At 50.0% G+C, this 12,922-nt stretch overlaps 1 protein-coding gene across 6 annotated transcripts in view; it reads left to right on the top strand.

Moving 5' to 3' along the window:
- XRRA1 (X-ray radiation resistance associated 1) overlaps positions 1 to 8,727 on the top strand; it is a 58,946-nt gene extending 50,219 nt beyond the window's left edge. For 3 of the 6 annotated variants that reach the window (XM_068988548.1, XM_068988547.1, XM_068988551.1), the window contains 7 exons: positions 2,124 to 2,217; positions 2,996 to 3,111; positions 5,819 to 6,160; positions 6,719 to 6,917; positions 7,671 to 7,786; positions 7,988 to 8,093; positions 8,474 to 8,727. In XM_068988548.1, the coding sequence (XP_068844649.1) occupies positions 2,124 to 2,217; positions 2,996 to 3,111; positions 5,819 to 6,160; positions 6,719 to 6,917; positions 7,671 to 7,786; positions 7,988 to 8,093; positions 8,474 to 8,727 (1,227 nt within the window). The remainder of the gene's footprint in view (positions 1 to 2,123; positions 2,218 to 2,995; positions 3,112 to 5,818; positions 6,161 to 6,718; positions 6,918 to 7,670; positions 7,787 to 7,987; positions 8,094 to 8,473) is intronic. The other 3 variants (XM_068988549.1, XM_068988552.1, XM_068988550.1) reach the window with 2 other exon arrangements.
- Positions 8,728 to 12,922: the final 4,195 nt, after the last annotated feature.

Raw genomic sequence — 12,922 nt, 5'->3', positions numbered from 1 at the left:
CTCCTGAAGCAATAGCCTCGGTCTTCATATTTCTAAAAATTCATCAAATAGGTTCTCTATGGACCAACATCTTTAATAAACTTTGGTCTGGCCCATACTTGCATCTCCAGTCTCACTTTGCACCAACCACCCTTTCTCTTTGCTTTTAGTCACACTAGTCTATGGGGTCACACAGAGTCGGACACGACTGAAGTGACTTAGCAGCAGCAGCAGCCTTCTTTAAGTCCATCCAACAGGGTTTCTCCTCTTTGCTGTGGTATCTTTCACACATTCTTCTTTATATGAAATGTTTCTTCTCTGCATTAGAGGAAGTAATGCTACCTGCTGTGACAAACTTAAAATGTCAGTGAACGCAAAAGTGTATTTCTTGCTTTTACAAAACCCATTGTGGATATTCCTGGCTGGTAGGTGGCCTTTCACGTGATTCTTCAGAGACCCAGATCTCTTCTGGCCATAGCTCTGTCATCCCATAGGACCTTAAGAGAACTTTACTGAATCCTGTGCAACTGGTCAGGTGGCTCAGTGGTAAAGAATCCACCTGCTGATGCAGGAGACGTAGGTTCAATCCCTGGGTCAGGAAGATCCCCTGGAGCAGGAAATGGCAACCCACTCCAGTACTCTTGCCTGGAAAATCCCATGGACAGAGGAGCCTGGCAGGCTACAGTCCATGGGGTCGCAAAGAGTCAGACGCGACTTGGCGACTGAGCATGCATGCACACAACTGGTGGGAAGATAGTTGAGTGAGGAGAGGATCCTGCAGGAGGTTTTGAATGGGCTGCGCCTGGAAATGGCATTGCCCATTTATCACTTCCACGCAGGTGGCATTGGCTAGAACTGAGTCATAGGCCCACGTCTAGCTGCCTAGGAGGCAAGAAGAAACAGTCTAGCTGTATGCCCAGAAACTAGAGGGACTGTTTCGACTAACACAGAGGTTTCTTTGACACGTACTGCATCCCCCACTGCATTCACTCATTGCCTCCTGCCATCCTTCGGATCTCAGGGACGCCCCCTCTTAGCTCTGTGACCAGGTCAGACCACCCTGGTGCTTCCTGTGCCTCTCTTCTGCGGCACTAGTCACTGTTGTAAATGTGTGCTTCTCTGTGTTACTCTTCTTCAGTGCTTATTTCGCACCAGGTACTATTCCTCCAGGATAGGAACTGTATCTCTCTCTTAGTCCCAGCCCAGAGCTTGGTACATAAAGTCATTCAGTAAATATTTGTTGACTGAAGGAACCAAAATGAAAGGCACTGAATAGGTAATTGCCCCAGGGCCATCTGGCACTACCCATTGAGGCTCCAGAGGAAGTCAGACTGAGCTACCACCCACTCCCGGCGCTTGGTGCTCTCTGTGGGCCCCAAATCTGACTAAACACCTTCCAGTGTGTCGAGGCATCTGAGAGGCCACTGCCCTGCTCCCAACCGCTCTGACTCTATTTCACTGCTAACAGACACCCGGCCCAAGGTTGTCCCCAGATGTTCTCACCATTCTTCTCAACAAGGAGTGTTTTTTGCCCTTCAGAGGCTGGCCTCATGGGGTAGAGTGGCCTCTGGGCCCCGGACACTGACTGAGCTAATCGTTTTGATGCACGTGTCCCCCCGACCCCCTGTCCCCCAGCCCTCCCTTGATCAGTGCCCAGACAGGCTACAGTGAAAGAACTGTCACTGCTGTTGACAGACTGATGCATGTGTAGAGGTCACACTGAGCAAGGGGAAGTATCAGACAAATTATATGCTGGAGTCAAAGTCAGTGCCTTGCCAAATTTCCAGGCTTCTTGTGAGACAAGTACTACATATATTTGTTCTTATTTTTGTCACCAACATCCTCAATACTTGGTATAAGCTACATATCCAATATGGAGAAGGGGAAAAATTCTTAGGTTTCAATGTGAAACAGTGATGGTGAGATTTGGGCCAGGAGAGGCACAGGTATTCTGGGTGCAAACAGGTGAAATTGCAGAGACAAGACAGTCCCAGCAGTAAGTCCTGTCCCCAGCAGCCTCACTCCCCCAGCCCCAGTCCCACCCCAGACCTTGCAGGCATGCAGCCCTGCATTGTAGGGCCTGGAAGCAGTTGGGGAGAGGTGCGGGGTGGTGTCCATTTGATGCTCTCCTGCATTCCTTACAGATTGCAAAGGAAGATGCCATCCTACCGGTAGCTCTCTTCCCATCCCTCTGTGAGCTCATCTTTCACAACAACCCTCTGGTGACCCATACACGAGGTATGGTACCTGCAAACCTGCCCCCTGAACCCAATCCCCAAGAAGCAATGTGGAGAGCCTCATCCGTACCTCAGTGCCAAGCCCTGCTCTGCTCTGTGTCACAGGTGGACAAGCTTCATAGTGCACTGGGGGCTGTAGAAAACAGCAGACACTGCTGAGCACGTGCTCTGCACTGACTCATCCCAACAGCAACCCTGTGAAGCAGGCATTATTGTCCTTATGCACAGAAGATGAAACTGAGGATCAGAGAATCACAGCCTACCCAAAGTCACACAGCAAAAAAAAAAAAAAGGCAGCACTGGGAATGCAATACAGAATTATCTAGATCCTGCGTGAGCTCCATAATGACACTCTGCTCCGTGGGATAAGTCTGCTGTGACCCCACTCCCCACTTCCCAGCTGGGGAGGCGCATGAAGCCGAACTGCAGAGCCCTCCCCCTCCCAGAACACACTGAATACAGTAGCTGCCGTGTCAGTAGTGGAGCCACCGTCCAAAACGCAACAGCTGGAGGCATTTTAGAATCCTGGGTCTCTGGAGTGACACTAGGGTATTCTAATCTCTGCTCTACACTGTCTTCATTGCCTCGGGAAAATTCCTTAACCTCTCTGTGCCTCAGTTTTCTCATCTGTCAAATAGGCATAACATAGGTTTCTACCTCCTAGGGCTGGTGTGAGAATTAAGTAAGGTTATACATGTACATGAACAGTGACTGGCACATAGAAGCCCCCAGTAAATATTAGCTAACAAAATAATCTTATTTTCCCATCATGGCTCCAGGGGTCCCACCACTGCTAAAAAGCTTCCTCCAGGAGCAGCTGGGAATCCGCTTAATTCGAAGGAAGATCGTAAAGGCTAAGCATCATATATTGATGCCTCAGAAGGACTCTCGGAAGGTAAGGCTTCATAGGCAGGACCCCCAAGCCCAGAGGGAGTGGAGCCTATTCTAATGCTGCAGATCAGCCTGGCAGCAGAGCCACTCCCACCCACAATGCCTGGGATCCTTGTTAGGTTTGTAGTAGCAGTTTTGTCTTCTCCTTCCCTCCCTGTATGACATACAGATATACCCAGGAGCGATAAGACAGACAGACCCAAAAATCAGAGTAGGGAGGAGTATGGGAGGGCATTGAGTCTGATCCCCTAATTTTCCAGAGGAACTGAGGTCCAAAAAAGACACTGTGGAGAAGTGGGGGGAAATCAGTCAGAAGACCCACATGTCAGTCTGGTGCCATCATTTCTCATAGCTGCCTAAACTTGGGCAAAATTTCCACTGAGTATCAGCTTCTCAACTCTAAAACCTCTGAGTTGCTGAGAAGACTGGATGAAATTGATACATTAACTCCCCAAACCCCCTACCAGTGCAAGTTACGGTCACCCCTGGTATCATGAATGGCTGTGCCAGCCCTAGAATACACATCTCCTGCCTGACTCTTGGGAAGCATTTCCTGGTGTGGAGAGCGGTCCGCCCTCTCGGTACCTCCCCTTAGCTAGTGGTCCAGACTTAACTTCTGGGATGCCATAAAGTAAGATCCCTCTTTCATCCAAAGGATTTCAGAAATTTCTGTGAAATGCTTCTCCCTCCTGAACTTTGTATTCCTACAGCCAAAAGCTGGACCAGGCATTGTTGACCCCAGAAGTTAAATGAAGATATTCCCTAGACCCCTCCCTCTAGAGTCTGCCTGTGTACAGCCAAGCTCTTGTCTTGAGCCTTCAGGGGACCAGAGCAGCATTTAAAACCAGCAATAGAAATCCAGAGGGTTTCCATAATCTTTGCCCCCGTCTGCTGCCTTATCTAAGGGTCCTACTACCTCCCTTCCCGTCAGGCAGCTGGGGAGGGGCGGAATTGGGGTGAGCCAGATGCTCAGTACGTAATCCTCTCTCCCGTGTACAGGACACCCATGCTGAGAACTTGCACACGCGCTCCCCTGTAATCCTCACCACAGACAAGGAAGCAGGCTCAGAGCGGTGAAATAACTTACTTGTTAAAAGGGAGTGTTGGGGTCCAGGGGCACCACCATCATTCCAACTAATGGAAGATAAACACACATACCAGTGGCCAAATGAGAAACGAATCAGTGCTCTGTAAATCCTGTCTGACCTCCAGCACGGGCTACGCGGAGAGTGTGGTGTGGGCTGCAGGCAGGTTGGAGATGCCTGCATGTCCCCAGTGTGCTCCCAGAGATGGGCTTGGATGTACAGCCTTTTACTCAGTTATATAGACCAAGGTTGCTGGCACTCCTTCCTACGAGACTTGGACAGAATAGGGAGAAAATGGAGAACCTGCCAGAGCAGGCCTGGACCCACGCAACGTGGAACCAGAAAGCGGTGTGAGGCTTCTGTGTGAGAACACAGATGGAGGATAACATGGCCTGCTCTGGATGCTCAGCAGTCCAGCATACAGGACCCAGTGACTCTCAACCTCTGGCCAGTCAGATTATCCAGTCTTTGCTCAGGAGATAAAGTGGTGGGATAAAGGAAGAACATCCCCAGCACTCCTCCAGCACAAACCTGTGAGAGGGAGGAATCAGTGTGGCCCCTTCCCCACCAGCTGGCAAATAATGGCACTTGTTTTGGCCACTGTGAGGCATGGGTTCTGAAAAAAGACTGGGTCCCTCAGGCTTCAAATCTAAACACTGAGATTTTATGTATTTCAAAAAGGAAATACTTTCTTAAAAAGAACCTTATTTTAGAAAATAGTCATCCTTTCCACTCCCTAGCTCACCAGGCACATTTGAGCACACCATTGAGATCTCACTTGGGAAAACTCTGCAAGATAGGCAGGCAGGGACTGTTTTCCCCTTGTGTGAGCTCAAAAGGTAGACTGTGCTTGAGACCTTTCCACTGCACTGCATGGCCTATCAAAGTACAGATGTAAGTAGACAAAAGACTTCTGACAAAAAATAAGCAATCCACCAGGTAACTAGGGAGGGGAAGCAAAACTAAGCCCAGCTGAGGGAAGCTGGGCACATGGCTCTCTCCTGGCAGATGAGCAGAGGCATGGAGGGGAGGTGACAGGCATTTGCTAATTAAGAAAACTGAGCAGTTCAGTGGGAAAGAAATTATTTCTTTGGGTCTAAACCCTGAGAGAGATTTGCTTTATAGGTCTTTGTATAAGGTGTGCAGACTGGCACCCTGATAGGGGCCTGGTGCTGCTATCTTCCAGAAAATGTGGGGCCATCTCCCCCAGGCCCTCCTAGGAGTCCCTGAGGAAAGTCATGGGCACTGCAGAACGCCTTGATCAGAGGAATGAAGCTACTGAAGGGCAGAGTGATAGAGTCAGGGATCCAGAATGAGGCCCGGAGCCTCTGCCACTGAATAACTCTGTGACCTTGGACAAGTCATTTTACCTCTCTGAGCCTCCGTTTTCTTATTTATAAAATGAGGACATTTATTCACTGGGTGGTTTGAGGTGTAAATAAAATGTAACATATCATGTACCAGGCACATCGTAGATGTCCCCTAAGTGTGATTTTTGTCCCTTCCCTCCCCATGAGACCTACCCCAGTGCTTTGACCACTATACTGGTTGGCCTTAGGCTGCTTATGTCCAGGAGGAGAGATTCTGACTAGGAAGCAGACCAATTCAGCCCTTCTCCCGTGACAGGTGAAAACTCAAGTTCCCAAGGTGCCAAAGCAGCCTATGATTCTCCCTCACCCATCCATGATGACCAAGTCTTCCTCAAAGGAGATGCTGGAGTCAGAGGCAGAGCTGACTAAGGAGCCACCTGCCACCAAAACCATTTCTGTGGAGCGAGAGATGCCTATCGAGGGCCTGGGGGGCCCTCCCATGCCCCACCGGACCTTCGTGCCACTGCCGCCCATTTGCTCCAACTCCACTGTGCATAGTGAGGAGACATCCCACCGGAGCGATGCTGCTGGCCGCCTCAGCCCAGACCACCTGTCAGATGAGGACAGCAAGAGCACAGAGTCCGTCTTCTTGACCCAGGTGCCTGGACCCCACCTGCTCCCGCCCACTTGTTCCCAGCTCCCATGGGTTCCTGTCCATCCTTAGATGGCTGAACTGTGATAAGGCAACTAGAACTAAGCACAGGGCAGATCTGGAAACCAGAAAGCAGCACCCTTGGCAGAGACTGCCAGCCCCTTCTGGGAGTTTGCAGCCCCCCACTGATCCAAGGTTACTGGTAGGGATGCCCATGGGGACAAATCACGGTCCTCCTTTCTCATCACTTGCAGACCATTCCCCAACCCCAGCCTGGGAATGGCTCTCCTGGTTCTTCAAGACTTAGCTCAGGCTAAAGTAGTAATCCCTCCGGGCAGCTTCCTGGCCTCCTTGGCTGTTTTAGAGCTTGCTGTGGGCTCACCCAGCACCCTTGTGCTCCCCTCTGTTACAGCATTTACCTCAGTGTATGGTCAGTGTCTGTTTCTGTGTCTGCCGCCTCTCACCCTAGACTTGCTTCTTGCCCTTAACAGGATCCAGCATGGGGACCCACACAGAGCTCAGAGGTGTTCATGGAATGCATTTTCTTTTCCTTCTTGGGCACAGGTCAGTGGGTTATCTTCCTCCATCTTCCGGAGGGATGATTCAGAGACAAAGGAGAAAGAACAAAGACCACCATCCACAGCACCCAGAGAGGCAAAGAGGACTCAGAAGAAGCCCCCATCTGCCTCTTTCCCCAGGAAGTACCATGGCTATGAGGAGCTACTGACAGCCAAGCCTGACCCCAGCTTCGCTGAGCCAAAAGGTATGTGAGGAGGATATCTCTGGGGCAGGGAGCCCTCTCCATGACCCAGAGTAAGTCAGGGCAAAGCCAAGGCTGGTGCCAACACTCTTTTCCAGGCCAGGGTGCTATTTTCCATCTGAATGTCTGTCAAAGGGCCCCCTGGGAGTATCCTGGTCTAGAGCCCTACTTGTCACGACCCCTGGCCTGTACCTTCACTGGCTTTGAGGGAGTCACAGCTGTTCAGAGATTCCAGCCATTCTGGACCTAACTGCTTTGGTTGGAAGTCTCGCCAGGAAGGGTTTAATGAATAAACACCCAGACTAGTCCGATTCCCCAGGTCCTCCCCCAGCCCAGTTAATCCCTAAAGTGAACATCCAGAATCCTCCCTGTTTGGTTTGAGACAAGGGAGGCAGCATCTTCTCCCACCCCTTGTTTTGGATGATGTGTTTTGTATTGGTGCTCAGCTGTGCTCCTGTGGGTGTCAGTCTCTGCAGTGTAACCCTCCGAGGTTAATGGGTTACCTTTCCCCACTCTTGTGCTGTTTTTCCATTAGGACTTGTTCTGTGATACAAGTGTTCACTGAATGATGGCACCTCTGGCACCACAACAGATCAGGCCAGGATATGGGAACAGTATTTTCTTGGCTAGAAAGGATCTTCTTGGCGCCCCCATCCTTTTACCCAGGGCTGCTATGAAATGGGGAATGAAGAAGTCAGGGGAGGCATCCAGGAGAAGGGGAATGTGCCTTGACTCGACCTTGTCCTTTTGACCTAGGAATCCAGAAGAATGCACAGGCCTTGCAGCACATGTTGAAACACCCGCTTGTGTACCGCTCCAGCAAGCCCAGGCTGGATACTCTGCAGAAACACTATGTTCCCAAGGAGAAGCGGGTAAGCCTCCACCTCACTGTGCATGTGAACTGCCCCTGCGGACCCTAAGGGACATAAATGGCTGTCACTTGGAACCTCCAAGAGCCACACTTTTCCCTAGTGCCCCCAGTTCTCCCCTGCCTGTTGTTGTGACTGTATGAGGAGGTGAGGCCACGGAAGTCTGTGCCTGTGCTAACACTCTGCTCTCTCACCTCCTGTCAGACCCGGTGGATCCCTGTTCCGCCCCAACGGAAGACTCGAGCCCAGCTGCTGGATGACATCCTCATTCGCATGCGGGCCGCCCAGAACATTACAGAGGCGCCACTAGGTATGGCTCAGGGCCCCCCGTCCTCATCAGCCAGGCTCTGAGGTCTAGACGTTTACTCCCCTGCTGGGATAAGGCAGGGGGCTTGTGTCGGAGCAGGAAGAGCGCTTTAGAGCATCTGCCCGACCTTCCTGTGTGCAGATGGAGGAACTGAGCTGAGTGAAGCGGAGAGCTGCCTGAAGTCACAGCATGTTTCCAACGGCTTGAGACAGACTCAGAAGGCGATCCCTCTGGCCTTCTAGTGCCCAAGCTGGAGGGACCATCAACATCCTCTTCCCACTCCATCCCACTTTATGGGGGAGCTCTGGACCCAGTCCCTGCTGCTCTGGGATAGGTGGGACCCCAGGTGACCTGGGTGTCCCTCCTGGCTTTTCTCCCTATAGGAGCCGTCCTGCGCCAGTGGACAGAGCAGCGGCTGGTGAACCAGAAGCAGTTCCTGGAGGCCAAAAAGCTGCTGAAGGAGTTCCGTGCACGCTACCGGCAGCTGGTGCGCTGCTCGCTGCGGTCAGTGTTTGGGACCACAGCACCGCCCCAGGCCCGCCTGGCACTGAGCGGGAGCCAGCCTCAGTTGGGCCGCTTCCTCGAATTCATGGATGAATTCTACCAGGAGCCCACAGCCAGTGACTTGAAAGGCTAGGGCTGTGCACAGGGCCATGGGTGCCAACTAGCCTGTGCCCTGCACCCTTCACAAGGGTGCCACACCCTTGACCGCTCCTTGGGACAGGTTCAGGTCTCCAAGCTCTGCTCAGCCTTGCTTGCTGGCCACAGAGAGTGGGGAGCTGGTCATGACCTCCCCTTCCTGGGCCAAGCAGGAATCAGCACCTTGTCCAACAGCAATAAAGAGTGAGTGCATAGAGCAAGGTAGCCCTCATTCCTTTCTGGAGCCTGGGCCAGGCTGTTCTATTGTGGGAAAGAAACCCCAGCTGATACACATCCTTAAGAGTCCCATGGGAAACCTGCCCGAGTCACACAGGTGATAACAGTGTAATCCCACAGAGCTGGGGTAAGCACTAAGACACAAAATGGTTGACGAAACAGAAAAGCAGCACAGAATCTTAAGGCTCAGAGAGGTTAACTTGCCCACAGCCAAGTGTGTGTGTGTGTGGGAGGCGGGGGACAGGTCCAATAGTGTGTGTCTGTGTTGGGAGCAGGGCTCAGGTGCAAAACTGAGGCCTCTAGGACCTTGAAATCCTTGAGGCTCTCTCTGTTGGGTAGCCTCTTCCACTGTGATGGCAAATGGAAGGGAGAAGAGGATTGGGGATTTCCTTGTTAGATGGATATCACCACAAAGTTGGGACAAGTTGAGGGAAGGGCTTACATGGAGTTTCCCAAGGTCTTCTAATCCAGGATATAAACCAAAGTCCCATGTGCAAGTACAGGGGGACATGACTCTAAAACTGGATTGTGGACTGTGGAGTGTGCAGCGTCAGCCTGGACACAGGGTAAGCAAGCTGGTCAAAGCAGCCTAAAGGGTTGCTCCATTCTTGTGCGTGCAGTCCTCCGCACCTGCTGCAGAGGAGGAGAAAGCCACTGGGGCTGAATTCTGGAGAGTGCACTTCGGGACGGACACCGGGTGTGACCTAGTCACCTGGCCAATGATTGCTCCTTAGACTGCTCTCCTAGAGGTGCCTACAAGTCAGACCTGGCCTATAGTTCCTGGGGTCCAGGAAGCGGTGGCATAGAAATGAAGGATCCATGGCAAGGCACAAAGTCTCACAACCTAAGGTGTAATTAAGGCGATTACAGAAGTAGTCTGGTCACCACAGGTCTGTGGTGCAGTGTCTGCTGTATCTCGAGTGTGAGACTATTAGGACACAAGTGTTCGCATGCCATCATACTCAACCACAGCCACAAACGGGGCCAGACACATATTTACACCAAGCTGTGTCATACCAGACATACACATTCAAGTTCAGACAGTCTCACGCACGATCACACACCTCTCATAGACATGCCAAGTTCCGAAGTCAGTTCCGTCTCACTCACACAGGCACCGGGACTGATTCAGGTAATACCTACAGTGCTACCCTCCACGGCACTCCTGTGCTGGGGCCTGTTGCTGAATTGCCACGTTGGATCACCTAGGCCCAAAACCACCCTTCTGCTAACGTTAGGAGAGAGAATCCACCCCATCATTCACGTAAACCTCACTAGGTTCGAATTCAGATCTGGGATGCTCCCTTCAGCCAGAAACACCTATCAAACCATAAGCTCATAGGCCTGAAAGGCTCCTGAGAACATGCTCGCCCAGCTTCAAGGCAGGAAGTCTCTTGCTGTCTCCCCAGCAGATCACTGTTTGTGCTTGCACATCTAGTGACAGGGAGCTCATTCCCTCTGAAGGCTGTCCCTTCCTTTGTTGGGAAAACTAGTGGATGGCTCAAGCCATCAGGCTAAGCATCTGCTCAAGTCCCTCAGTAATCCTAACTCTGCTTTTTGGCCCAGAGCATATCTGCTCTCTCTGCCCAGTCAGGCCAGTCCTTTACCTGTATGAGACTATCCTGAAGAGGCTATACTTATCTAGATTAGATGCTCTTACCTTTCTGTTATTCCACATGGATACCATCTGAATAAACTGGTTTTCCTATCATTTTGAATGCTGACGCAAAAGACATTCCAATATGGGGCATCTTCTAAAGCAAAAATGGCACCAGAACTCATATACAGTCTACACTTAGCTCAGATTTGCCTGAGATTGCTCTCCAGAGATAAGACTTTGACTAGAAATAGAACATTCATGAGTTTGCTTTACTGTATTCTCAACTCGGGCCTCTCCTCAGCCTGGCAAACCTGCATTGAGGAATGCACTCTAGTACTGTTCAAATAACACATCATCCCATTTGGTCCTGTGTGGGCAGAAGCATTCCTGATAGGCATGCCCTGTTCTGAGTCCTCTTTGTCAAAACACTCTTTCTGAAGAGTTGGAGAGGAGGCATCTCGCAGCGGCACTGCCAAGGATCCAGGCCCCTTCTGTACTCTACTGCAGACAGCAGGTTGAATAAAACCAAAATCCAAACTATTTTTTTCCTGGGTGTAAGGGCCTAAGGCCTTAAGGATAACTGTACAGAGATGTACATCAGTCACACACAGACAAGAAAATCCATTAGTTGGCACTTGAGACAATCATATTTCCCTTACATAATTATCCATTCTCACTGGAACTTTTAAGGTTCTGTTGGAGGTTAAGGGTTGAACCACTGAGCAAAATCCCCTGCCCCTGGTGGCACAGCGTGGGGAGAAGGCAGGGCCAGTAAGGGAGAATCTGCCACCATCTGGAGCCAGGGCCCAAAAGCTGCTCTTGAGCTCTCACGGCTTGATCTTTGAGGAGTACATTCCCTATTTTTACCCTTTATTAAATGAGAGGAAAGGAAGAACAAGCCTGGCCTTGCCTTGGCTTTGTCCAGCTAGTTGTTAAGACCCCAGAAAAGGTAGAAAGGGAGGCACCCCAGTCTGAGGTTGCCTCCTACAACTACTGAGACAAGGCATTAAGGGACAATTATTCACAAAGCAAAGTGTGTAAATATTTTTCTTAGGAAAAAAATACTGATAATACATAGAACAATGTGCACATTCAGTCTTGGCACATTTCCTTCATCCAATATAACCAGTTTCTAAACTGAAGACTTCTGTACGTTTATCTTAACTGTGATGACATGTGTCAAGATGCATTTCTGGATCATCTTTGGAGGAAAGCCTGTTCAAGCAGCCTCTTTTCCTAGTATTCCACCCCTCAGAAAATAAAAAGCAGACCTGCTTCCTCATTGACACAAGAATAAGTCATTCTCGTTGAGTCACAACATAAGTAGCTATATTTACTTCTAAAAGCCAAGCCAAATGACCAATCTGTGGGTTGTTAAAAAATGGCTGGCCGAGAAAAATTAAGTCCCTATGGAGTTTTTGATTTTCAAAGAAAAGTGAAGAGCTGACTGTGTTCTAATCCCTGGTAGTTAAAAATGACAGGCTGTTCAGTCAAAATACATCATTTCCCAAGATTTCATGTTCACATGACTCTCACTATGGGGCGGGGCGGGCAGTTCCCTGTGTATTCAAGGGATCTGGATACATTTTAATTCTATCTGAAAAAAAGCAGGAAGAAAAACCTGTTAAAATAATCATTTGGCTATCTTCTTCATGAGCAAATTGTGTCTGTGTGCAGCTTCGAGGACTTAGAGGACTATTGATTCAGACCTTAGATAACTGTAGTACAAAATATGACACAGGGCACTGAACCCCGAGTTCCTTGTTTCTTAAAGAGGAGGGCATCAGGTGGGATAGTGTGGCTTGGGTAATTCCCATGCCCATTCCAGCTATATAACATTTTGTGATTACGATCCAGCCTTCATTTTTCTTCCCCTCCTCACCAGCTGGCCTTCGATCTCAATGGAAAGCCATGCAAGAAAAAGGAAAAGAATCCCAAGTTGCTGCCAGCTTTGGTGACAGGTCTGGTTCATGGAGAGGTTGGTAGGTTGCTAAGTTGAGATCTGAACCACCTCTGACCATGTCAGTGATCCACAGTCTTCCTCATTTCTTGGGGCTTTATGCTAAAAGCAGCTCCTGGAGAACTCTAATTGTCCTATAATCATGGGAGGAGAAAGATCATTGTCCTCTGGTAAAAGTACTTCAGAAACAGAAAGCAATATTGCAGTCAAGTTCACAGAACTGATGGGGGTATCTAAAATGTCCAAGGGTGCTGGATGGTACCTTGAATGGGCCATCCAAGATCATCACTATGGCCCTTTATGAAACCGTTAACGAACTCTCCAGCCACACATGCATTCAAATACATTCCAGGAGACACTGAGTTTAAGAGCATGGACTGTCCTTTCCTTCTTTAT

This window comes from Capricornis sumatraensis, chromosome 16 (assembly GCF_032405125.1).
Source record: "Capricornis sumatraensis isolate serow.1 chromosome 16, serow.2, whole genome shotgun sequence".
Taxonomy (NCBI): domain Eukaryota; kingdom Metazoa; phylum Chordata; class Mammalia; order Artiodactyla; family Bovidae; genus Capricornis; species Capricornis sumatraensis.
Note: the sequence above shows the minus strand (reverse complement) of the source record. Positions and strands in the feature narration are given on the sequence as shown.